The sequence below is a fragment of the Drosophila pseudoobscura genome, chromosome 2 (genome assembly GCF_009870125.1).
Source record: "Drosophila pseudoobscura strain MV-25-SWS-2005 chromosome 2, UCI_Dpse_MV25, whole genome shotgun sequence".
NCBI classification, from domain to species: domain Eukaryota; kingdom Metazoa; phylum Arthropoda; class Insecta; order Diptera; family Drosophilidae; genus Drosophila; species Drosophila pseudoobscura.
The window spans coordinates 8,294,422-8,319,465 of NC_046679.1; the positions used below are offsets into that span (position 1 = coordinate 8,294,422).

Genomic DNA, 25,044 nt, shown 5'->3' on the forward strand with positions numbered 1-25,044 from the left:
TATACCGTCTCATCTTACAATTATACCGTAAATATACTGACGAATTCATGATCTATTAAACATTATAATATTTTAATATTACTAGCTAGATGAGGGGCTCTATCCTGCCCACATAATATTATCCAATTAATTAACATACTTCTACTTGACTAGCCTTTTTTAAATACTTGCTTTTATTTGCCTATAAAATGTTTTGGCGAAAAAGGTCAAACAAAAAAACGTACAAGAGTAATCGTTCCAATTGATCAATTTGGATATTCCATTGAATAATGCTGACTAACTAAATCTCTCAGCAATGCCCACACAGTTTTATCCCATTAATGAATAAATTTTCTACGAGATTCGATAGTTTTTAATCCTTGCTTTTATTGTATTTATTGTAAAAAAAAGGTTTAAACGAAAAAGTTCAACAAAAATAGAGTCGCTATATTGCGTGTAAGCCGAAGTATGGGCCTTTGTATACCCTATTTAGTTAATTTTATATGAAAGTATAAATATTGATATGAAGATAAAACGTAACTAATAAAGACCTTTTCTCAAATTGACATTTTTTAGACATATTCATGTATATGATGAGTGTTTTGTACATATATCTCGATCCTGATACCTATTCTTGGTCCCTACAAGAAGACAATAAGCATTAAAATATCGTTGAAATATTGAAAATAATATTAAAATATAGTGAAAATAAATTGGTTTTGCCTGGGATGACAAACATATTCTTAATTCTATAGCATCCATTTCCCCCAGGGTATGTGTGGATGGAATTAGCAACATTTGTGTATGGAATGGGACTCCTGTCGTCAACCGGTTATGACGACTAATTCCTGGTTATTCTTTCTTCCGTCAAATATTCCCAGCTATATAGATCTCTCAGTTTTGCCCAGATAATTTTATATGATTGCTGAATCAATTTTGATCAGGAGTAACTACTTTTAAGTACTTGCATGTTTTTTGTTTTGACAAAACCACGATTTCAACAAAAGTGTTCAATAGTCGCATAGTATGGGCGTTTGGCATCAGCTGTGAATCGAAAAATCACTCAAAAAAGAGACAACCGCAAACTGCTATCGGTACTATCGACGGGTGTGCGCCAGAGAGAAATATTTTGAATATGATTAGAATAAAGAATAATGGTCGGATTCTCGGAAAAAATTAAAAATAGACAATATATATGTTTTCGATCGGTAGCCAGTGGCGATGCTTGTAGTGTAGTAGGCCTGCGAGAAGTCATATAAAATGAAATTAAAGCTGCTCGCCATATATAAATTTCGTCTGGCTATTAGCGATTTCAGCATATCCGCAAACGGTCACACTGTTTAAGCCAATGTTTACAAGGCGGAATGCGTGTGTGGGTGCGTGCGCATGATTGTGTGCGTGTGTGTGTGTTTGTGTGTTGTTGTGGGGTGGCAGCGGCGGAAGACGTGTTCTTAGGCGAAATTTATCACGAAAACAGAAAAATTCCAGCAACTTGCGCGATAATAAGCGCCAACAACAACGCCAATCGTATGAGTCGTATGTCCGGAGTGCAACTGACACATCATTTTACATAAAGAAGCGGCTTATCGTCGACGTGTACTCGAAGCGAGAGTACAGCCCCCAGAACTCAGAACCCGAGTGGAAAAAGGAAGATAATGTGTGGCATTTTCGCGTACCTCAACTACCTGACGCCCAAGTCGCGCCAGCAGGTGCTGGAGCTCCTGCTGCAGGGCTTGAAACGTCTGGAGTATCGCGGCTACGACTCCACGGGCGTGGCCATTGATGGGCCCAGCGCGGGCGACGACATCCTTCTGGTGAAACGCACCGGCAAGGTCAAGGTGCTGGAGGATGCCATAGCGGAGGTGTGTCGCGGCGAGGGCTACAGCCAGCCCGTGGACATCCATATTGGCATCGCGCACACGCGCTGGGCCACGCACGGCGTTCCCTCGGAACTGAATTCGCATCCCCAGCGATCGGATGTGGAGAACAGCTTTGTGGTGGTCCACAATGGCATCATCACCAACTACAAGGACGTGAAGACGCTGCTGGAGAAGCGCGGCTATGTCTTCGAGTCGGAAACGGACACGGAGGTGATTGCCAAGCTCGTGCATCACCTCTGGCAAACGCACCCCGGCTACACCTTTGGGGAGCTGGTGGAGCAGGCCATTCAGCAGCTGGAGGGCGCCTTTGCCATTGCCTTCAAGTCGAAGCACTTTCCCGGCGAGTGCGTCGCCTCGCGTCGCGGCTCTCCGCTTCTGGTGGGCATCAAGGCCAAGACAAAGCTGGCCACGGACCATGTGCCCATCCTGTACGCCAAGGCCCATCGTCCGAATGGCCTGCCGTTCCCAGTGCTGCACCCTGGCGGTGATGGCACTGCCGAATTCCAGCCCCTGGAGCACAAAGAGGTGGAGTATTTCTTTGCCTCGGACGCATCGGCGGTGATTGAGCACACGAATCGGGTCATATACCTGGAGGACGATGACGTGGCCGCCGTCAAGCGGGACGGTACCCTGAGTATCCACCGGCTGAACAAATCGTCGGACGATCCGCATATACGGGAGATCATCACTCTGAAGATGGAGATCCAGCAGATCATGAAGGGCAACTACGACTACTTTATGCTCAAGGAGATCTTCGAGCAGCCAGAGTCGGTGGTCAACACGATGCGCGGACGTGTACGCTTCGACACGCAGACCATTGTGCTGGGCGGCATCAAGGAGTACATCCCAGAGATCAAGCGGTGTCGCCGCCTGATGCTGATTGCCTGCGGCACCTCCTATCACAGTGCCGTGGCCACCCGACAGCTGCTGGAGGAGCTCACCGAACTGCCCGTCATGGTGGAACTGGCCTCCGACTTCCTCGACCGCAACACGCCCATCTTCCGCGACGACGTGTGCTTCTTCATCTCGCAGTCCGGCGAGACGGCCGACACACTGATGTCGCTGCGGTACTGCAAGCAGCGGGGAGCCCTGATTGTCGGGATCACCAACACCGTGGGCAGCAGCATCTGCCGGGAGTCAAACTGCGGCGTGCACATCAATGCAGGGCCGGAGATTGGGGTGGCCTCCACCAAGGCCTACACCTCGCAGTTCATTTCGCTTGTGATGTTCGCTTTGGTGATGTCCGAGGACCGACTGTCGCTGCTGCAGCGGCGGCAGGAGATCATCGCGGGATTGTCGCAGCTGGACGAGCACATCCGATCGGTGCTGAAGCTGAACTCGCAGGTCCAGGAGCTGGCCAAGGAGCTGTACAAGCACAAGTCGCTGCTGATCATGGGCAGGGGCTTCAATTTCGCCACCTGCCTGGAGGGTGCACTCAAGGTCAAGGAGCTGACGTACATGCACAGCGAGGGTATACTCGCGGGGGAGCTGAAGCATGGACCCCTTGCTCTGGTCGACGATGAGATGCCAGTGCTGATGATCGTCACGCGGGATCCCGTCTACACAAAGTGTATGAATGCCCTGCAACAGGTGACCTCGCGGAAGGGGCGACCCATCCTGATCTGCGAGGAGAACGACACCGAGACCATGTCCTTCTCCACGCGTTCGTTGCAGATTCCCCGCACGGTGGACTGCCTGCAGGGCATCCTTACCGTCATACCGCTGCAGCTCCTCTCCTACCACATTGCCGTGCTGCGCGGCTGCGATGTGGACTGTCCCCGGAACCTGGCCAAGTCGGTGACCGTGGAGTAGGCGGAGAAGCATACACAAAAATAATTCCATTTGCTGGGCATGATACGATGATGCCTGGAGGAATCCTTTATTCGTAACCAATTAGATTTAAGTTGAACATTTTTCGTATTCTCGCATCTTCCCGATCCGCCATCCATTGCTTCAATGGACCCGGATTCCCTCACCGCTGTGACCCTTTTTTGTTTTGCATTTTGTAGAGTATATTTTAACCTGTTTGTGCGCTGTGCTGTAAAGCGATTATTCTTCTGTGGATGTGCAATTGAAATATAAGTATTTCCAGAAATACGTATGTATCTTTAAAAAAGCTTTCTATGCTTTATTCGATTCAGGATGACGACAGTGTCGGAAAAAGTCGCAAGAATCTGCCCGACAAAGGGTCGCCTATCAGGCAGGCTTCCGTTTTGCGTTTTTAGCCAAAGTGAAATTCGGAGCCTGTCTCCCAATTTTCAAATGTTTCCGGGGAGGAACTAAAGTCGTGGAGGAAAACACCATTAGCTGGATACCCAAACATATGTATATATTTAGCATATAAAACCATATTTTAAAAAAGTCATCTTTAATACAGAATTAGTTAGTTAGGTTAGGTTTGAGTCGGAAGTGGGATGGGACGGGTTAAATGAACGAAACGCATAATATTGGTGGACCTGCGTTGACCGAACCCGAATCTGTACTGCTATAAACTCCTATAACCCGTTTTCGACACATGCAGATGTTCCTGATATTTACTTTCTTCCGTTGTTGTCTTAATTAATTGTATAAATTTATGTGGGCATGGCTAAATGTTCTATCTAGCTAGTAATATTATCCGGAACATCAAATTTGAGCAATATGGTTTCCAATCCTTGACTTAGAACGATTATCGCATTATAAGCCAAGGGGGTATTTTAATATTTCAACGAAAATAATGAACATTTAATAACCTTACAAGTAGTTGAACTATTTAAATAGAGGGGCTTAAGCGGGCTTAGTTCGTTTTGTTCATCATGTTTGGAAAATGAGAAGGTATTTTTGGCGTATTTCGGTATATTTCCGATGGTATGCGGTCACACTGCAGCTCTCTTCTGCAACGAATAAATGAGTCGTAATTTTGAACGGCCTATTGAAAATTGCAAGCAGAGCAACCATGTCTCCAAGGTATGTTAGTCAAAAGGGGTGTATTTTACCTAGAACTCGTTGAATTTTCTGTGAACCGTTGCCTGTTGGCCATACCCCATGTTTCCTCAAAAGTTTCCCAGCGAGTAGGGCGCCCCAGCGAGTACCCCCAAAAGCGGATTGACGAATTCAGCCTTTTACGCCTCTCGCCGCGGCCCGTAAACAGCGACAGCACATGTTCGAGTTCAGAAATTTCCGAAAAACCACATGTCTGGGCACCAAGATTTTACAATATTTCTCTTTTCGGCGGTATAATGTGGCAAAGTGCTGCAGAAATATAGCAGATCGCTAGATCAACTGCACGGTAACGACAAACAATTGAAAAATCATTTCAATTTGCGACACAATTGTGTGAAAAATCACATTCGGGGCAATATTCGTAACCAAAACGTTCTACCACACTAGCGCGTGAGTGAGTGTGAGCGAGAGGGCGAGTGCAAAGTGTGCGACGAGTGAGAGAGAAAAGAAAACCCGCAAAAGCCAAAAGCATACGAAACAACAGCAACAACAACAACAACAACAGCAGCAGCGTAAGAAGTGCGTAGTGAAGAGTGAACGCAAAGCAGAGCCAAAGTAGTGTAAAGCAGTGAGAGCGCGGCGCACAAGCACAAGTCGGCAAGAAGGGAAAGGGAATTTGTGTACCACAATTCTTTCTTCTTTTTGTGGCAGGCTCTCCGCGTGTTGTTGTTTGTCCCCTTTTGCAACCCGAATAGGAGCAACTCCACGTATTTTGAATTTCCATTATTGGTGCGTATTAGTGTTTAGTGTGTGTGTATGTGTGTGTGTGTGTGGTATACTTTTAGGTTGTGTTGTGTCCCGCGTGCATCTTTTGAAATCTGAGGCGAGTTGCAGTCCAATCAGCTGTTTATCAGCCAGGGCTGCAAGCTGCTGCTGCTTGCAGTGCATTGTTATTGCATAATCGGCAGATAATGCAATTTCCCAGCATTTGTTTATTGTTAGCACGCAACAACAATAATTACAACAACCAACTGTTGCACATGTTCTCTCTCGTTTGTTATTGCCTTTTGTTCGTGTTCTGTTTCGCTTCTGATTAAACTCCAAATCAGCGTAACGTAACGTAAGCCGAAACGTAAGCCCAGCAAGTGGACAGGGCGTCGCTGCTTGCCAGCCCTCGTCTGTGTGTGCGGCTGCCTTCTATAGTGTGGGTACGTCTTAACCTCACTTCTCGTTGGCCTGGCTGCTGCCTGCTGCATAATAATACATTTCAGTCGGTGCGCTCTCTCCTCGCCTCCATTTCGATTTGTCGTGCCTCATTACCTTTGGCCTGGTGCTATAGCTCTGTCCAGAACAAACCAACAAGAGGTGGAAATCCGATTCGCAAAGCAGCGTGAAAATTGCCATTGAATTTTGGATCTCGTAGGCGGTGTGGAGCGTGTGTGTGTGTGCGATGTGCCCCCAAACCTCGTAGCGGTCCCCAGCCTAGGCGAGGCTTCATCAGCACCTCTATGGCCAGTGCATAATGATAGACTTGCTCGGGAGGCTCTACATTTATCCAGTTCTGCTGTGTGTCCTCTGCTAAAAAGGTCAAAGTGCACAGCATTAGTAGGGCTCTGTATGCGTATGTGTGTGTGTATGTATTTATGTGGGCTGCAGCTGCAGCAACAACAACAAAAACAACAACAACAAGAACCATGAACTAACCTGATTACGTTCGCTCTCTCATCGTTACAGTTTGAAGAACCTCCAACATCGATCTAGTGGAATATTTTTCTGACACGACGACGAATCATCGTGACAGGACAAGGACAGGACAACCAAGGAGCACCGACCTGTACCTGGATCAGAAAAGCAGAAGCCCCAGGAACAGCAGCAGCAGCTACCAGCATCTGAACCTGGAGTAGCGCATAGTGCTGCCTACTCTGGAGACGAAGGCACAGCCACAGCCAGCGAGCATGTCCAGCAAAGAGGAGATGCCGTCCTCTGGGGCCGCTGTTGTGGGCGGTGCCACCGCAGCCACCACACCCAGTGCCGCTAGCAGCACCTCGTATGCCAACGTTGTCCAGAATCTGGACACCAAAAAGGGAGGTGTCCCAGTCGCCACTGCAGCTGCCGCTGCCGCCTCATCCTCAGCCGTCGACAATAAGGAGAACCAACCAAATCTGAAGAGCCTCAAGTCGTGGAGTGAGGAAACCGCTGCCGCTGAAGCCGCTGGCGAAACTCTAGTCAGCAATGTCAGCCTGGCGCTGACCGGCGAGAAGCGTGCTGCCGCCGGTGGCGACAATACCGCCGAGAACTCATCCGAACTGGACGACAACAATGACTTTGTGCCGGTGCTATCCCATCATAGGCGGGACCGCAAAAAGGCCCGCAAGGACAAGCCCCGTGAGCAGCGCATCGACAGGCCGCAGCAGCAGCAACAGCATCCAGGCAGTGGCGCTGGTCAGAATCAGAAACCCCTGCAGCCCGGCAGACGACCAGCTGGAAACGGAAATGGCAACGGCAATGGCAACGGTGGTGCCTCTGATGGGGCCACCGATCGCAAGGCAACGGTCCGTCCACGGGCTCCACGCGGCGGCAGTCCACGCAAATCGGGTGCACCCGGTGGCGTCACAGGAGCTGCTGCCGTCAGTGGGAAGGTACAACACAAGGATCGCAAATCGGACACCTCACCCAGTGCTAGCCTCGAGGCCAATAGCAGCGGCAACGAGGCCAAATCCGGAGACGGCGAATCGCAGGCGGCCGCTGGAGCAGCAGCCGGTGGCGCAGCATCAGCTGCAGTAGCTCCTCCACCCAAGCGATTCGTAGCAGCGCCACCGCCTAAAGTCAATGCCTGGAAGGTGAGTAAAGGAATTCTTTAAATTGTCCAAAGCCCAGAGCCTGAAAGTGGTTTCATTTAGAGGACCTACAAATGTTCTAAGAATTTGACTAGAAACACCTGCCGTCGTATGGCTTTAGTATTGATTATTTTTGGGTCCCGTTTTGGTATAAGTGATCTCTAGGGAACCTGCCTTTCGGTGGAAAACAATCCTCTTCGAGATTATGTCATCGAATGCGTTATTTTCCCCTTTTTTGGCCTGGAGGCAGTCAGTTTTCTTTGCTAATTCCATAGGGATTTTGGGGATGTCCCCACCTCCATCCCCACCATTTTTCGGTATTGGGCAACACTATTCAAATCGATGCGCACGTTTTTCTCGGGTTACATTTTGATTTTGGTTTTGATTTTTTGTTGCTTTGCTTTCCTTCTCTTTTTGTCGGAATTGCGTCTTAAAATGTGATGGAATGGAACGTAAAAACAATCTCCATACATGTGTGTGTGTGGCTCTGCATGCGGTGTGTGTGTGTGTGTGTGTGTGTTCGTTTTCTGTTGGTAAACAAATGTGCGTAGAATGACATAGACGAAGCGACAGAGCAAAGCAAGCCAGCTGATGAACACGAATGCAAGGCAAACAGCCCGAAGAAGCGTAATGGAAACACGTTTTCCGTTCCGCGGTGTTGTTTTTGTTGTTGTTGGCCCCACGAAGATTACCAAATTGTATCTCATAGACAAATTGCATAATATTAGAAACGAATAGAAAAATACGAAAAACATTTGCCAAAACAAAGCAAAAAGAACCAAACAGAATCAAGAAAGAGAGAAAGAAACACACACAAACCTTTTTTGTTGCGCTTCGTTTATTTTTTATTTATATTTTGTGTATTATGCAATGCTAAAATGTAAAGAAAATGGCAAAAAAGACGCCGGCCCACCCTCCCTCTTGGGCTTGTTTGTTGGTTTTTTTTTATAGACATTTTTATTCTTGTTTAATTCTTTCAATTTCCTTTTCATGTTCTTTCTTCCAATTTAGTTTTTTTTTGTTTAATAATTTCTATTCCATTTGGCATCTGTTTTTTTTGTTGTTGAGAGAAAAAGTAAAATAAATTTTGCAACTAAAAATAAATGTCAAGGTCAGCCGTATATCTGTATTTTACCCACCCACCCCAAACGAAACGTAAGCATAAAGCAGAGAAGTAAAAAAAAGGTGAAATAAAGGGAAATCCATTTCGAACAAAAGAAGGCGTGGCTAATTCTTCTTTCTACCGGAAAGTTAGAGCTGATAACGAGTTAGGGATTTGCTTTCTATCACGTTTCTTGGTTTCCCCTCAACCACCCTCCCCTGCTCCAATGCAAATCAGTAGCTCACTTTTGACATTCTTTTGCATATGCTAATTTCCGACTAATTAGGAAGCAAAACCAACAACCACAAAAGAAGAAGAAGAAGAAGCTTTATTTTAAACCTTCTCTTTGAGACTTGTCCAACTGTTGCCAAGGCGAGCAACTGCTTCCCCTACGATTTGCTTCCGCTGATATCGGTCTACCGGCCACAGGCAGCAAGCAGATCACTCCATTACTGTTCGCAAGCAGTTCAGTTCACTCCATTATTGAGAGCAAGCAGTTGGATCCGTTACTGAAAGCAAGCTGTTTACTCCGTTACTGAGAGCAATCTACTGTGTTGGAGAGCATCAAACGTAAAAGGAAGCAGTTCAATTTGCATGTGGAAAGCAGCATACTGCTTTTATATCTTGCCTTAATTATGCTTGTTTTGTTTTGTTCTTTTCAAATGTCATGCTGTCTTAACCGATTGGGCTTGCTTTGGTTCAATTCTTGTTTTAGCCCAAAACACGACGTCTACGTTTCACGCCTCTGCCTCTGCAATAGTGCAACGCGGCGGCAGCGTAAAGCGTATCCAAATTCAAAAGTCCACGCCAGTACCCGTTGACGTGTTCCATTGAAGAGTTCGGTATCCCGCCCGGTTGTTTCGATTAGACGAGAAACGAGAGAAAAACATTCCCGAATATTAATTATTTAAACTATTATTATTAGCTATTAGCAAGTGTTTGCTGCGGTGGTGATCGCGAATTAGCACGCGAAAACGGCACGTGTTCTCGGAACAGCCACGTAAAACGTAGTCACTAACGTGTGGTTGGGTCCACTGTTGCGAAGCGATTAACAATAAATAAAGAAATTATAATAATACACATACAGAAAAGAATAACGTTGAAAACGTGGAAGTTATAACTCGATATACATATGTATATGTGGCATATATACACTTGTTGATATCAGCGGCGTGAGTGCAAAAGTGTATGTGTGTGCGCTCTCTCTCTCGCTCTCTCTGTGTCGTATGTGTGCCATTTCTCGTTCCGTCAAAGCATTACGTTTACGTTGTCTCGTAAGGCTGATTTGTTCCGTTAGAGAGTGATAGTTGTCGAGACCCTCTCTCTGGTTCTCTTTCCATCCGAGTACAGTAATAAAGAGGAAGAAGCACAAAACAATCAAAAACATGAAAACGAAAGTAAATATATGCAATCATCTTAACAACTTAATGACTGTTTCGTGTGATGTGTGACATACATACATATATGTATTATATTAGAACTTATTCATAGATTAATGAAATGTGTGTCACAGCTAGAGATGGTCAGGGGCGTGGGGCTCTAAGGGAAACGCTAAGAAATATGTAAAAATCCAGCCAAGAAAAAGCAAATCGGATTTATCTTCAAGGATTTTTTTGTTTTTTTTTGTTTAGTTTTCTAAAATATTTTGTTTTATAAATAATATAAATTCACAGCTAAAAAATTATATTTGTTGATCCAAAACGACAAAGGAAACTCTACAAATGCAATCCAAGAAAACTCGTCTAAATTTTATAGATCGTCATATTTGTTATTGTTCTTCTTCTTTTTTTTATTATTATTAAACAACAACAGTCTAGTCTCTAGTTACGTTCTATTTATAAACATTTATAGGGCGATCGGGGCTTACAAATTGTAATCGGTCTCAATTAACGTCGCTGACGTCGCCATGGCGTTTGTTTTTTGGCTATCACGTTGCAGATCGTCGACGAGGTCCCCCGGTGGGGTATTCATTAGTCAAACCCAGATGTGAAATTTAATGCTTTGAGGGAATATTTTCCACTCCACCATTCGAAATATTTACATACATTTACTTCTCTATAAGGTTTTTAGTGACGCTTGGCTCTCAAATTATTTTGAATGCAAAAATTTTACATTTGTTTTCGGGTCTCTTATTTATGTATTACCCACTTCTCTGGTTATGTAATGTCTGTATGTAAATGGGATCTGCTGAGACTGCATACTATATCAGATTATATATACGGTACGGTACATGCCTTTTGTCCCGGATTTTCTTATTCGTTTTGCCTTCATTGTTGGATCATTACTTGTGGGGACTTCCTATTTCTTTGTGCTGGAAATCTTAACGAACATCATCTGTTGTCATTGAAAAAGACTGAAACGAATCTGATAGGAATTTATTTTTTCCTCTTCTTTCTTCGGATAAAAGTTCCTTATACCATTTCCTTTCTTTGGATAAAAGTTCCTTATACCATTTTCTTTCTTTGTGTAGGAGTTTCTTATACCATTTTCTTTCTTTGGATATTAATTCCTTATTCCATTTTCTTTCTTCGCCTAAGAGTTCTTTATTCCATTTCTTTTCTTTAATTATAATTATCCATTATATCGTATACCATAATATCATTAGATCATTTTATGGGCAAAGTTGTGTAGATTTAAAAAAATTAATTGTATGCTCTTGAGATATCTTTTCTTGATCGTCTTTTATGTACCACTAGATGGCAATACCAAAAGAATAAATGAGTTTTGGGATTAAGTTGTCGGCACCGGTAGTCAATCGATAGTATTTGTAGCGGCCTTGTGAAAAGTAAAAACACTTTGAAGACAAAGCGAAATCAAATCAACAAAATATTATAAGATAAGATATCGGCCTTGGCAACTCAATTTAATCGATAACATTCGATAGGTACTGTACTTTGGGGTTTACCTGAACCTAAAATACGGTTTTTGTATTGATTGCTTTATACGATATTTATTTGGTTCAACAGATGAGTTTTTTTTGTGATGCCTTCAAAACTGATTCCTTACCCCAACCCTTAGCCTTTTTGATGCATTGTTGACTGATAAGTGGCCATATGTACTCTGCAGTATCTATAGTTTTGTATATAAGGAGGTGCTCGCCCCGTGGGGTCTGTTGGCCCAGTGTTGACTCCCTCATGAGCCATTTGTTTGTCTTGGCTTTCAAAAGGCGCTGCCGCAGTTCTTATCAGTTGTTTACTTGTTGATTTTTTGAGTAATTATTTACCGAAAGAGTGAGCCAACTTTATTTTTTGCGTGCCATATTGCTTTTGGGCAGCTACTGGTATACTGGTATATTTATATTATATATAAAAAAGTATTTCGAGGACATCCTATCTACCTTTTATATAATTTGAACTATAAAGTTTATTCATCTGGTGATGGCAATCAACTAGTGCCCCTTACTCTATTCATTTTGTGATTCCAATTAGTCACAAAAAAGCCTGAACGTACCAAAACGTGCTGTAAAACCTACCTCAAATATTAAATGTGCAATTATTTATTTTAAAAGTACATATACGTATATAACCGATAAGAATGAAACTTGGAATTCATTGGCATTGCAGGTGCTCTAGTTTCACGGTTTCCGTTCGATTCAACTTTTATTTGTATATTTTATTTGCTTGGATTGAAATAGGATAAATACCGAGCATGTACATATAAAGACCAGTATTCGGATGCTTTAAAAGAACTAAAAAAAAAACTAAATGTACTAAAAATACGAAGAATGTAAAAGTTCTTTTGTATGAAAATAAAACGGGAATAAAAGGAACAAATTATGGAGTACTCGAAAATACTAGAAATACCAAAAGAATGAAGGATGATAAGAAAATACTAGTACAAATAATAAAAATATAATGCAATAAAATACTAGAATAAAGGAATAGTTAAAGTTCTTTTGTATGAAAGAATTTTTAATACTCGAGTCTCGAATGTACTAGAAATACTAAAAGATCGAATAATGATCGCCGAATTATTTCATTTAAATAATCTTCGAATCCGCTTTCGCATATAATACATCCTTAAAGACATGATCTATCATTAAAATACCGTCCATTCATTGTAATGGGGTATAGTCGGGGCCATAGAGGGTACTTGAAAGTCGAGCACTTCGTTCTACTTCACTTTCTCGTCTTATTGTTGTGTTTACTTCTCATCTTGCTGACTCGATAAGAGTTCTGCCTGCTACGCACTTAATAAAGTCCGCGCCTCCACTCGATGCCAGCGACAATAACAACTTCTATCTCGCTCTCTCTCTCTCCCATCGGCCCACCCACTCAAACCGACAGCCCAAGATCAGTGGCTGTCGCTGTGCGGTGTCGCTGGAGTTCGTCGCCACGAAGTCGGATCCGAGCCGACTCTCTACACCCCTCGCGCGAGTCTTTGAGCGCAATCGCCATTCAGTGTAATCGCTTACTTAATCGCCCATAAAACTAAAATTAGAAAAATAGAAATAAGTAAAGAGAAAAATAGTCATTAACTTGTTTGCGTGCATCACAACGACCTTTTTTTAAATAAATGGAAATATAATTCATGTAAATGTGGGATTTAAAATAGTACTTGTTCTCTCACCTAACTATCTATCTATCTCTCTCTCACTCACCTTACTAACTCTCTCTCTTGATCGGTATTGTCTCTCTCTATCTCCCACACAACCACGTTTTCTGGCTATTTTTACATACCGGCATTATTACTCGTATTTGAATTTTCTAAAACGCAAAAAATTGTTGATGTGGTGTGCCCCCCCTTAACCTCCCACCTCCCAAGTGTTTACCCCGAGAGAAGGTTGACTTGATTCGGTTGACTTGTTGGCCTTTTTGCACGTTTCTATAACTCTCGATCCGGTCCTCGGTCCCCGGTCCCCGATCATTGTTTGCTTTATTTGTACCTTTTTTCTCTGTTTGTATTTATTTACGATTTCATTTGTTGCTATCTTGGTCGGCTCCGATCGCAATTCTAATGCCATTTAAAATAGTAGTTTTCCAATGCAGGCGCCTCAGTTGTCTTTCAGCGATCGACCGTTGTAGAACCTATCATTTATCTATTGATTTCGGAGATATACAAGTGTGAAATTTTGAAAAGCGAAAGTGAATAAAGCTCAATTGATTGGCAAGTTGATGTTTTGTAAATCTTTAAATAATCCGGAATATTCTAGAATGTCAAAACCTAGTCCAAAACAGTCTGTTTATATTTGAATGTGCCTTTGCTAACTTACAATCTATAGTATAATCAAGAAAAGCTCAAGAGAGTTTGAAAAAACAAGTATTTTTTGACTAAAAACTAAGTATTTTTCTTCTGAAAATAGTCCCGAAATGTTATTACATGAAATTTCAAATAAAAGTAACTTTTGAAGCTATTAATCTACTTCTTATCGAATGACCTTGAATACCATACTTCTAATCGAAAAATTATTGAGTATATTTTAATGACCTCTATCATGCGTCATCCATCGTTGATGCCGGGAGGTTCAAAATGTCTAATGCGATAAGAAACATACCCAAAAGTGTATAATTATAGAAACATGTGCTTTGGCACTCGTCCATTAAGTGGATGCGTGGAAAATTGGAAAATTTTTTGAATACTTCGAATACACGTTAAGAAAAATTATCCGTTAGTTCATTGAAAGGAATAATTTTAGATTTTTAAAAATTATTCCTTGTAAAACGGAGGTATACAAAGCCACTTTCCATATGGTCTCTCCTCTCTCTTTGTAGCCTCCTTTTTGAATCTCTTCATTTTGGAGTTTTTCCACCCGTGTGTCGCCATGGTCTCGCTCTCTCGCTTGCTCTCTCTCTCCTTTTCGCCTGGCGGCCTACGTGCCGAAAATCACATGTTGTTTATTTTGTCTCTGCCTCTGTTTTCCCAATGTTACAATTACAGCACGGTGCGAGTGAGATGGCGAAGATCTTTTGTTAATCCGATTTGGCACCTGCTTGGGTGAGGGTTTCCCTGTCGGGTGTTTGAACTTTCAAAAACAATAATATCAAAAGCTTGAATATTGGGCGTATGCATATATAGAAAAAGCGTATGAAAACAAAACTCAAATTGGATAAACACTTCATCTCACGTACGCACTTAAAGGGAGAGAGAGAGAGCGAAAACCTGTATGCATACAGGGTGCCCGGCCTGCGCTGGCTCTCTCTCTCTCTCGCCCGGCATTACTTGGCTGCGTCGTCACTCTTCTGGCGCACGCTCTGACTGACGCTCTCACTCTCTCATACGCATCCATAAACCGGCGCATAAATATGGGCTGTTTTTTGTTTTTGTTTTGAATCGGCGTGTATTTCAATACCCTGCGAGAGGGTATTATGAGTGGACCGAATGTTAGACGCTCTAGACTAAATATAGACAAATGGGATCACTATATGGCTGCCATATAATAGATGAGGCGCAAGTATCATAATAAATATCGACTTGGAAGGGTATCAAGTGAATCGAACCCCAAAGGTAGCTTCTCTCTTGTTTTTATGGTTGCGCTGTAAAAACCAGTTGTTGTTTTTGCATTTGCTTTCGCTGTTGCTCTCTGCCTCTCTATCCCTCACTGTTGCAGTTGTTGTTCTCTGCCCTGCCTTCTTTTCTGCCTCTCTGCTTCTTTGTGCGCCTTGCTTTTGCTTTTGCTCACGTAGCCAGCGCGTGGACAGGCCGCAATGATGGATGGTGGGGGGGATAAGAGGCAGCGGCAGCGGCAGCGCCGCCGTGTCGGTGCTCTGCTATGCTCGAAGCGAACAAAACGCGACAAGCAGTTCAGCGGAACGGACGTTCAGAATTTCCAGTCAATTGTCAATTGTTCAAATAAAAGTCAACATATAAAAACCCCACACAACTGTGCTAACCCAACCGTACCGTGGAAAAGCAACAAAACACAGCGTACAAGTGTTATATTTGAAGCAAAAACAAACACCGAACATTGCGATAAGCGATTAGCAAAGAAAACCTACAGTGAAAATATCCATGGAAAAAAAACACCTTGTTTTAATTAGCCAATTTTCAGGTAATTTTCATAGTGTGTGCTTCCCAAGAACTGCTGGGGATATTGTATACCATATAACGTGATGTGCGCGTTGGCCCCTGCAATGAACCGAAACTGGGTTAGGGACACTCCCCAGCATAAGAGGGGAAGCGGCTTCTCTTGGCCCAGAGGTTGAGGTTAGAATCGGAGCCAAGCTGCGCGTGAAGCAATGGGCTACAAGGGGAGTCGGGTTGGCCAAGTGTAGGGTGTCGAGACTCCTAAAACGAAGTTGAATTGATTTTTTGTTTGTTTGTTTTTGGGAGTGAAACCCAAGACGACGCATGTGTCATGATCTAACAATCAGGCAGTGGAAAATTTTCATATTCTCAGATATTGTATACATATCTCTTATTTGGTGTTATGTTGTGTTTGTGCTTCCAGATATCAGCAAAACAGTCGTCGAGCCCCAAGGCAGGAACCTCTCCATTGGACAAGCGCGTGTTGCAGCCAAAGCAGCAGCAATCACAAACCAAGCAGACGACTGCCAGCAATAATAATATTAGTAATAATAATACTAACCAAGGCGCACAGACTACTACCGGCAGCGGAAGCAGCAGCCAACCCAACAAAAAGACACAACAACAACAACAATCCCAGCCACAACAGGGAGCAGCGGCAGCAGCGGCAGCGGCAGCGACTACTACACAGACAGCAACAAGCAGCAGCAGCACAGCGGCAACCACAGCCCCAGCAACAGCAGTAGCAACACCCGCAGCAGCAGCCCCCACCACTGAGGCAGCCACAACAACTGGTGAGTGTTCAAAAGATATATAGAATGGCAATAGATGGACACTACATCAATTAAATTCAAAAACCAAGTGCGCCATAGAGCATTTCAGTAGGGGAGGGCAGGGAATCTTCTGTTTCTTGCCAGAAAATATATAAAGTAAAGAGAATGCCTCGTGTTTGCTGGACAGCAGCGCACCCCCAGCGGCGAAGAGACCTAGCCCTATGCCATACGCCATGTACATGTCCCATGTCCCCGCCATGTCCCCCACACCCACACACACAGACCTACCTCTCATTCTCTCTGTAATGCTCTGTGAGAGTATGTTGAATGGCCTGATTATTTATTTATAAACGCTTTGCATTTCTTATCCACCCCCCACCCAAAAAAAATAACCATATAGTAGTGGATGCCAGTCAAGCGGATGCACTTGCCAAAGTCGTGGTAAAGGACAAGAAGAAGGTCAACCAGAAGGTGAGTCAACATCATGAGGTGTTCTCAGCAGCAGAAGCAACAACTGAAAGCCCTTCCCTCCACCCTTCCTTCCTGTGTATGTAGGCCAGCGATTTCAGCAACGTTGGTGATTGGCCGACGCTTATTGGAGGAATTTCTGGCAGTGGCAAAGCCACCAGCAACGAACCCAAACGCAACCCAACGAAAAAGCAACCAGCTAAAGCAGCAGCACCCGCAACCAGCGTCACTACAAGTGAAGTTGCCACAGAGTCTAACGTCGCAGGCGCCACTTCCAGCAGCACCAACAGCAGCAGCAGCAGCAGCAGTAGCAGCCAAGCTACAGCCGTCGGCACAGCCAGCACTACCACAGGATCGGCAGGACCAGCAACAGCTACAGCCGGCACGAGCCATGATGCCAAAGCCCAGCGAGAAGCAGAGCTATCCACTGGCAGTGCCACTGCACCAGCTGCTGGCCCCCTTGCCGGCTCTGCCGTCAACAAAAAGATACCCAAGCACAAGTGGCGTCCGCTGCAAATCGATCTGGCCAAGTCCAGTCGCCCTAAGCCCATTGGCGGCCGACCCCATCGGCGACTCAGCGACGATGGCGTCGATCAGCGACGCCCGCCGCGTGTCTACCACGAGCGGGGGCCGGCGCCAGCCAATGGTCGGGGTGGAGCTGGAGCCGATGCCACTGCAGCAGCAGCAACGGAGTCCACACGGCCACACAGTGGCCGGCATCCGTACATTGCCCGCACCACGACTGCTCCGACCGAGCGTGTGGATTCCTGGCGTAGCAGCGGCAGCGCCGGCTCCAATGCAGTTCCCTACGATGAGCAACGCTCGGGCGGCCCAGGGACAGCAGCAGCAGGCGGTGCCGGGGCAAGTGCCGTGGTGCGGGGACCGCGACGCTTCCGCACGCCGTACCGGGGCGGGCGGCAGGGCCGGGGTGGATTCACAAGACAGGGACCAGGTCGTCCGACTAATCGCATACCACGCCATCTGCTAGCTTCGGGCGAATATGCAAGCTTTTTGCCAGCGGACGCGGCTGGCGCAGATTCTGCCCAATCCACGTACGTGCTCATGGGCACCCATTACTTTGGCAATGTGCCAGCCTCCTATATCGAAATGGATGCCAACAGCGTCAAGGAGGCACTCAAGAAGCAAGTGTAAGTACACCGAAAGGATCTCCCCTTAATCCTCTTCTGATTAAAACCATATTTTTCGAACTTTCTCTCCCGTTTCCCCCCAGTGAATACTATTTCAGCTCTGATAATCTTACCGGTGACTTCTTTTTGCGCCGCAAAATGGACCCCGAAGGGTATATACCGGTGACATTGATCGCCTCGTTCCATCGGGTTCTCGCTCTGACCACAGACGTGGCCCTGATTGTGAATGCCATCAAGGAATCGGATAAACTAGAGCTTTTCGAGGGCTACAAGGTGCGCACCAAGACCACGCCCACCGTTTGGCCCATCAGCGATGCACCAGATGCTGCCGGCAAGGATCCGCAGCAGCCGCAGCCGCAGCCGTCGCTGGCAAAACAGGCGACGAATGAGAAGCCATCATCAGAGAAGCAGCAGACTGGGGCGGATGCCGAGGATGCAGCACCGGAGGAGAGTTCACCTCCCGCCATCCTCACATCTGCAATGGCCACCAAGCCACTGAGCAGCATCCCGCCGCCGCCGCGGCCGCGCAACTCTCAGAATCTGGTGCCCAAGATGCTGCAGGAGAAGCAGCAGCACCAGCGATCGACGATCAATTCGGTGAATGCCATCAGTGTGCTCACCCAGCAGGTGGAGGGCGGTGCTGCAGAGCTGGCCGGACATTTGAGCGGACTGGCGGAGAGTGTTAAGCCAAAGCCTGATAAGAGGGCGGCACCGAAGGCTGGAACGGGACCAGGAACAGGAACCGGAACCGGATCAGGGGCTGTTGCTGGCGCTGGTGCTGTTGCTGGGGCAGCTGTTGCTTTGGTTGCGGAGCCGGAGGGCATGTGGAAAGAGGTAAAGAGACGCTCGAAAACAAATGCTTTAAAAGAAAATGCTACTAAATCCTCCACCACCAACAACACGTCCACGACAACACAACAACAACTACAACAACAATCGCTTTCACAAACGCTCAACAACAACAATAATTATAATAATAATACTGTTAAAAATGTCAAAACGAACAACAACAACAAAAACACCACCGTCACCGCAAACGCCACCTCGTCCAAGTCCACGTCCACGTCCACCACGTCCTCGTGTGCATCCAACAACGCCCCATCCAACAACGCCTCATCAACAACAATCACCGCTGCTGTCTCTGTGTCGTCCGCCGCCACCGCTGCCGTCGCTTCCTCTGTCACCGTCACCACAACCACAAAAACCACTACAACCACCACCACTACCACCACCACCAACAACAACAACAACAATAACAAGAAAACATCCTCTGCCAACGCTTCTTACTCCAACACCAATTCGAAATCCTCCTCCTCCTCCTCCAAAACAGCTGCTGCGCCATCCGCTCAGTGCCATGCCGAAAAGGAAGAACTAGACTTTCAATTTGACGAGGAGCTGATGGACCCCATACCCGCCACCGGACGCATCAATAACTTCACCGAAAACTTCTCCGACGATGACGAGAGCGATTACGAATTTGCCGATCGCGATATCAATAAGCTGCTGATTGTCGCCCAGGTGGGGCGGCCACCCAAACACGAAGGCTACGATCGCACCGCCGACTTTACCTCACGCACGAAAATCACCCAGGATCTGGAGAATATCATTAACGATGGTCTGGTCAACTACGAGGAGGACCTGTGGACCACCACCAATGTGGTGACCGATTATCGCACCGTCAATGTGATCTCGCAGGCGGATTTCGAAAAGCTAGCTGCCACCGGAGTTGTGCCCAATCGTGGCAAGAGTGCGGCCGTGCAAAAGCAAGTGCCACCACCGCCGCCAGCCTACCTGGAGGATCTGGATGCAGATGACACCCTGGTTGGTGACACAACGCTCAATTCCACGCTGAACTCCACGCTCAAGTCTCGTCGTGCCCGCTTCTATGCTGCCCCCAATTCGCACTCAATTGATCCGCGAACGCCACGCAAACGCAAGCTACGCCACACGGCCAATCCGCCCGTGGAGGCGCATGTGGGCTGGCTGCTGGACACCGTCGAGCATAGGCCGCGCACAACCTCGATGGGCTCGTCGGCGGGCACATCGCCCACCACCTCGTCGTATGGCTCGTTCGGATCGTCGGTGCCGCAATCGCTGCCCGTTTTCCAGCATCCGTCGCATGCTCTGCTCAAGGAGAACAACTTCACACAGCAGGCCTATCACAAGTATCATTCGCGATGCCTCAAGGAGCGCCGCCGGCTGGGCTTTGGCCAGTCGCAGGAGATGAACACCCTCTATCGCTTCTGGTCGTTCTTCCTGCGCGAGAACTTCAACAAGACGATGTACAATGAGTTCCGCACTTTGGCCCTGGAGGATGCCGGCAACGGATTCCGCTACGGGTTGGAGTGCCTGTTCCGATTCTTCTCATATGGCCTGGAGAGGAAGTTCAGGCCGAGCATCTATTTGGATTTCCAGGACGAGACCGTGGCCGACTACGAGACGGGTAAGCATCATTTGGGATTCTCTCTCTAACTAGTCGTTTATTAACTTTTCTCCTCCGGTGGCAGGTCAACTGTATGGCCTCGAGAAGTTCTGGGCCTTCCTTAAGTACTACAAGAACAGGGAGAAGCTGGAGGTTCAGCCCAAGCTGGCCGACTATCTGAAGAGCTTCAAGACCATCGAAGATTTCCGTGTGGTGGCGCCAGAGATAGATGAGATGCTGCAGGGTGTGGGCAGCCTGCATCCCGGACGGCAGCTCAACAGGCATCGCAGTGTGTCCGAGAGCGATGGCACCGCCGTGATCACGGCTGGTGGTCGTCGCCTGAACACCACCATCACCAATCGCAGTGACTATGTGGGACGTTTGATCCAGCAGCAGCAGCAGCACCAACAACAGCAGCAGCACCAGTACCAACAACAGCAATATCATCAGGGATACGGCGGTAACCAGAACCGCAGGCGCACCGGCTCCTTTGGCAGCAGCACAGTGCGCACTCGTAGCGGTTCGCTGGGCAACAAGCCGCAGGTGGTCCATCGCAATCAAGGATCGCAACACGAGCTACGACGGGGTGGCAGCAATTCAGGCCTGGCGGCACACAAGCGTCAGCATCATCAGCAGCAGCAGCAGAAGCCCAAGCAGCAGGCTCAGGGCATATCACAGACAAATAACACAGTGCGGGCCTCCACATCGGCGGCAGCAGCCGCAGCGGCAACAACAACAGCGCCAGCGATAGTGGCGGCAACAGCAGCGACGGCATCAGCGTCGTCCTCGTCATCGTCGCAGAAGTAGAAAACATAAAAATGCAGACACATTTTTTCGATTAGACATAAGTTATTTTGCGACTTAGTTGGGAGCACTCCTCCTCTCTTTCGTTCACTATTCATTCTTATTATTCGTCTGTAGAAGCATCAGTAGTTGTAGTCGGTTCGAGTCAGGCGTAAAATGGGGAAGTAGCATAAGTAAGTAAAGTTTTTTGAAATTTTGTTTTTTTTGCAATTTGCCCAACGCGTTGGTTTTAGTAGTAATAATCATTATGATACCTTTCGTTTTCTTTTTTGTCTGCAGTCCCTTGAAAAGAAAAATGTAGCTTATGAAATGCTCAATGTTAGCTGTTCGAACACACAGATACACCCCATACACAGATACAGAAATACAGTGACAAAACACTCGGCAGCCACTAAGCGGGGGTCCCAGTGCCAATCTGCCATTATCTAGAAACTGAATGACTATTATAATAATTATTATATTTTGTTTGTTGAATATTCTGTTTTTTTTTTCTTTAAATCAGATCTGTTTTTTTTTCCTATTTGAAGCAGAGCGTTATAAAATAGACGTAATGCCCCATCAACTGTTGTACGGTGTGAAAACAAAATTAAAACCAATAACGATAATCCCTTAAATAACATATTCCCCTAACGAAAAGTGAAAAGAAAGCAAAGCAAAGCGAAACGAAACGAAACAAAGTTTAATATAAACCATCAAAAACCAAATGATCTGAATTCAAATAAAATCATTTTGTAAATTAAAGCGAAACGTTATATACATACATATATATACGCGCAAGAGCACCTTATATATAATAATATATATATATTCTTATTATTATTATTATTATTTTCCCTGTGTGTGACCTAAGCGCAAATGTAATGTAATTTGTTTAAGAGACAACGAGAGAAACCCTTACACTACACACCCAATTGAGGCATGCGGGGCTCAAGTGCCAGCGAATTTTAGTTATGTAAGCATTTAAAGCAAACCCCAATCGCAATCGGAATTAGAGTCGGGGGGAAAACGGAGACCGAACCGTAGACCGTAGCCTTTGCACACTGCCCCCAAGTCTGTCAATCTATCGTCAAATTGGTCTTACAAAAATAAGTGGAAAAAAACACCTCAGAACTTTGTACCCCGCCAAGCATTTAGAAGCATGTCAAAAAAAACCATTTATTATTTACGTTTAGTTTTTGCACTTGTTACTTTTTTTAATTCGGAGAAAGAAAAAAAAACGAAAAAAAATTTAAAAAACTGAGAAAATGTCAAGTCCAAAAAAAGTTGAAAACTTTCTAGAGAACATAAGGCAGAGCAGATCATGCGAATCGAAAAGAAAATCAATCGTAAAATATAACGAAATTTGTTTCGTCTAGTTGGTAAATCATTAAAAAAACATTTACAAAAATGTGAGAAATCAAATGTAAGCTTAATACTGATATTTATCCATATATCTGCGCGTATATCTACAATATCATACATATATACATATAGGGACAGCATCCGACTTTAAAGCGAAAATATAACGCTACGAACTGTGAAGTTAAGTTCGATGCCGCCGGATCAGATACAGTCGAGCAGTTTGCAAAACTCTCGGTCGGCTGAAATAATTCCTCAAGAGCCTAAATCAATGAAATACACAATCGATCGATCCATCAGCTCCTCGATAATATGCTTCGCTCATCTAGCCTAAGCAAATACACCCTACACCCCATAACCCCCCCTCCCCCACACACAAAAAATATGAAAAAAGTGCAAAGAACCCTTTCATTAAATATTATTTCTTTATAAACACATTAGATATCTGTAAATATATTTCTTCTGCTTTTTAAAATGTCGCCTTATCAATTTTAAAAACACGCAATCCCTCAGACACCTATTGGCCAGACGCTGCTATACGAGCTTAATGATCTACCAATAATATAGATATAGGTATACCTACATATATCTATCTATCAATCTGTACACCTATCTATTTAGATGCACATCGCTTGATGTCCGACGACAATTCATTAGGCTGTTGCATGATTATATATAGTTTTTGCCACAACTATTCTGTTTTTCACATGAAGTGTTGACTTTAGTTTATTACTTATAGAATTATAATGATTGAACCAGACGCCACACATTACCCCTACATCTGTGCCCTTTAAGTTTTCAATTTTTTATATAATTAGTTTACACTTAAATCTATATGATATGATATGATATGATACGAGATACGTTACCAACCAACCTACGAGATGAAAACAATGGAAAATCTATTAAAAGTAATTTTGTAAGCAAACTTAATATTGAAAAATACGATACGTGAGAAAAAAAAACTAAGAGAAATAACTAAATAAAATAACGAAGGACAAGATTATTGTGAAAAACGTGATAGTTTAAACCATAAAGAGTAATATTTACTACTATTATTATATTAATAATTAATTATAGCGATGCGTATATATACAACACACATGTATGTATGCATGTTTATGTAAAACGGAAAATGCAAAAAATTTCTAAACTAACGTAAACAAAAAAAAAATACAAAAAATTTTTTAAAATTACCAACACAAAAAAAAATGTTAAAAACAATGAGTAGAAAAACTAAAACAACAAAAAAAATGAATAAAAAAAACTTGAAAAAAACCAAAAACTTCTATGCAGTTTTTACTTTTGATTAAATCAATCTCAGATCAGTTTATGATTCGAATATTATTTTCTAAAACTCTACAAAGGGTTTCGCTTTCTGATGAAATGGAATACGCGTGGAATAATGAATTTCCTAGCATATATGGAATTTATTATGTATGTATATGATCCCTATCTATATCTATGGAAAGATTCCCGTATAGAATCCGGAAACAGAAATATAAGCCTGGAAATTTTACACGAATTTTAATGGCTTTTCATGTATTATGTAGTACGTCTAAATGTTGCTGTGGGGCTGCTTCAACATGCTGCTGCAACATCTGCTTGGAAACATTCGATTATCCATTCAAAAGAAGACCCCGTACAGGATCCAGGGGGGTGTCCTGGGGGGACAAAAGATGAAACAAAAGGCGTAATAAACCCCCGCACAAGACATCGATTGACCCTTTGAGTAATTAACCCTCTGGAGTGTGTATGTGTGTGTGTGTGTACCATTTGTCAATCGGCGACAAAATGCAGAGCAAACTACAAAACTACTTCTCATACTCCTATCCTCTCCTCCGGCTGCTCTGCTGCCCCATCCACATTCCTGTCGTTGCAACGACATATGTTGTGGGCTGTGTGTCGCCCCCGTACCCGTCGCAGGGATTGGGTGTCACAGATTAACGCCCTACTTGAATTATGGGACCCAGGGACCCGGGCCAGAACCCGGAGTAAACTACTCCACAAAATCCGAGCCAGAAACAAAGGCCAACGCGTGGAAAAATCATGTATAAAACATAAGAGCGACACGCATACAGGCATAGCCGTGGCAAGGGGTATGGCATGGCCTGGCATCGGTGGTGTTGGACAAGACGCAAAGGCACGCAAGGACCGCGGGACGGGGGCGGGGACGGGAGCGGGAGCGATGTGGCACCTACCCAGACGATAGCCTGGAGCCGGCAAGAGGCGTTTAAAAATTGAAAACCAATTTTGAAGCGATTTAAAAGGACTCTAGGAGAGAGGAAGGGTGCTGGCAGGTTAGGGGGCATGAGCGGTAAGGTGTCGGAGGATTGGGGGCAGCGTGGCGCCTGCCAGATGGCGTGTGTGTCCCGGGCTTATAGTGCGACTTTTCGCACCTCAAACTG

General features: G+C 45.0%; 2 protein-coding genes and 1 long non-coding RNA gene across 6 annotated transcripts; 2 read left to right on the forward strand and 1 right to left on the reverse strand.

Annotated features, from left to right (window-relative positions):
* Positions 1 to 1,363: 1,363 nt before the first annotated feature.
* Gfat2 (Glutamine:fructose-6-phosphate aminotransferase 2) lies at positions 1,364 to 3,956 on the forward strand. The gene has a single exon (XM_001358205.4). The coding sequence runs from the start codon at positions 1,635 to 1,637 to the stop codon at positions 3,669 to 3,671; it is 2,037 nt and encodes a 678-aa protein (XP_001358242.1). The 5' UTR covers positions 1,364 to 1,634; the 3' UTR covers positions 3,672 to 3,956.
* Positions 3,957 to 4,610: 654 nt separating this feature from the next.
* On the reverse strand, positions 4,611 to 6,576 carry LOC117183257 (uncharacterized). Its single transcript, XR_004468398.1, has 3 exons — positions 6,486 to 6,576; positions 4,835 to 6,359; positions 4,611 to 4,732 (listed from the first exon to the last, which is right to left on the reverse strand). It is a non-coding gene; the product is annotated as an uncharacterized lncRNA (long non-coding RNA).
* A 133-nt stretch (positions 6,577 to 6,709) lies between these two features.
* Positions 6,710 to 23,601, forward strand: larp (La related protein). 4 transcript variants are annotated; one of them, XM_033376544.1, is made up of 6 exons: positions 6,710 to 7,621; positions 16,108 to 16,477; positions 16,857 to 16,927; positions 17,012 to 18,072; positions 18,156 to 20,515; positions 20,580 to 23,111. In XM_033376544.1, exons 1-6 carry the CDS (start codon positions 6,737 to 6,739, stop codon positions 21,299 to 21,301), a joined length of 5,469 nt encoding a protein of 1,822 aa, XP_033232435.1. In that variant the 5' UTR covers positions 6,710 to 6,736; the 3' UTR covers positions 21,302 to 23,111. The 4 variants fall into 4 exon arrangements, with proteins under 4 accessions (XP_033232435.1, XP_033232436.1, XP_033232438.1 ...); XM_033376545.1 differs by having other exon boundaries at positions 16,860 to 16,927; XM_033376547.1 differs by lacking the exon at positions 20,580 to 23,111 and having other exon boundaries at positions 18,156 to 18,906; positions 19,403 to 19,581.
* The last annotated feature ends 1,443 nt before the right edge of the window (positions 23,602 to 25,044 follow it).

Excerpts from the sequence above, each read along its gene's own strand:
- larp (XM_033376544.1), top strand. The coding sequence starts at position 6,737 with ATGTCCAGCAAAGAGGAGATGCCGTCCTCTGGGGCCGCTGTTGTGGGC. Across the intron at positions 16,478-16,856 it reads TGAGGCAGCCACAACAACTG|TAGTGGATGCCAGTCAAGCG; the intron begins GTGAGTGTTCAA and ends ATAACCATATAG. Across the intron at positions 16,928-17,011 it reads AGAAGAAGGTCAACCAGAAG|GCCAGCGATTTCAGCAACGT; the intron begins GTGAGTCAACAT and ends CTGTGTATGTAG.
- Gfat2 (XM_001358205.4), top strand. The coding sequence starts at position 1,635 with ATGTGTGGCATTTTCGCGTACCTCAACTACCTGACGCCCAAGTCGCGC.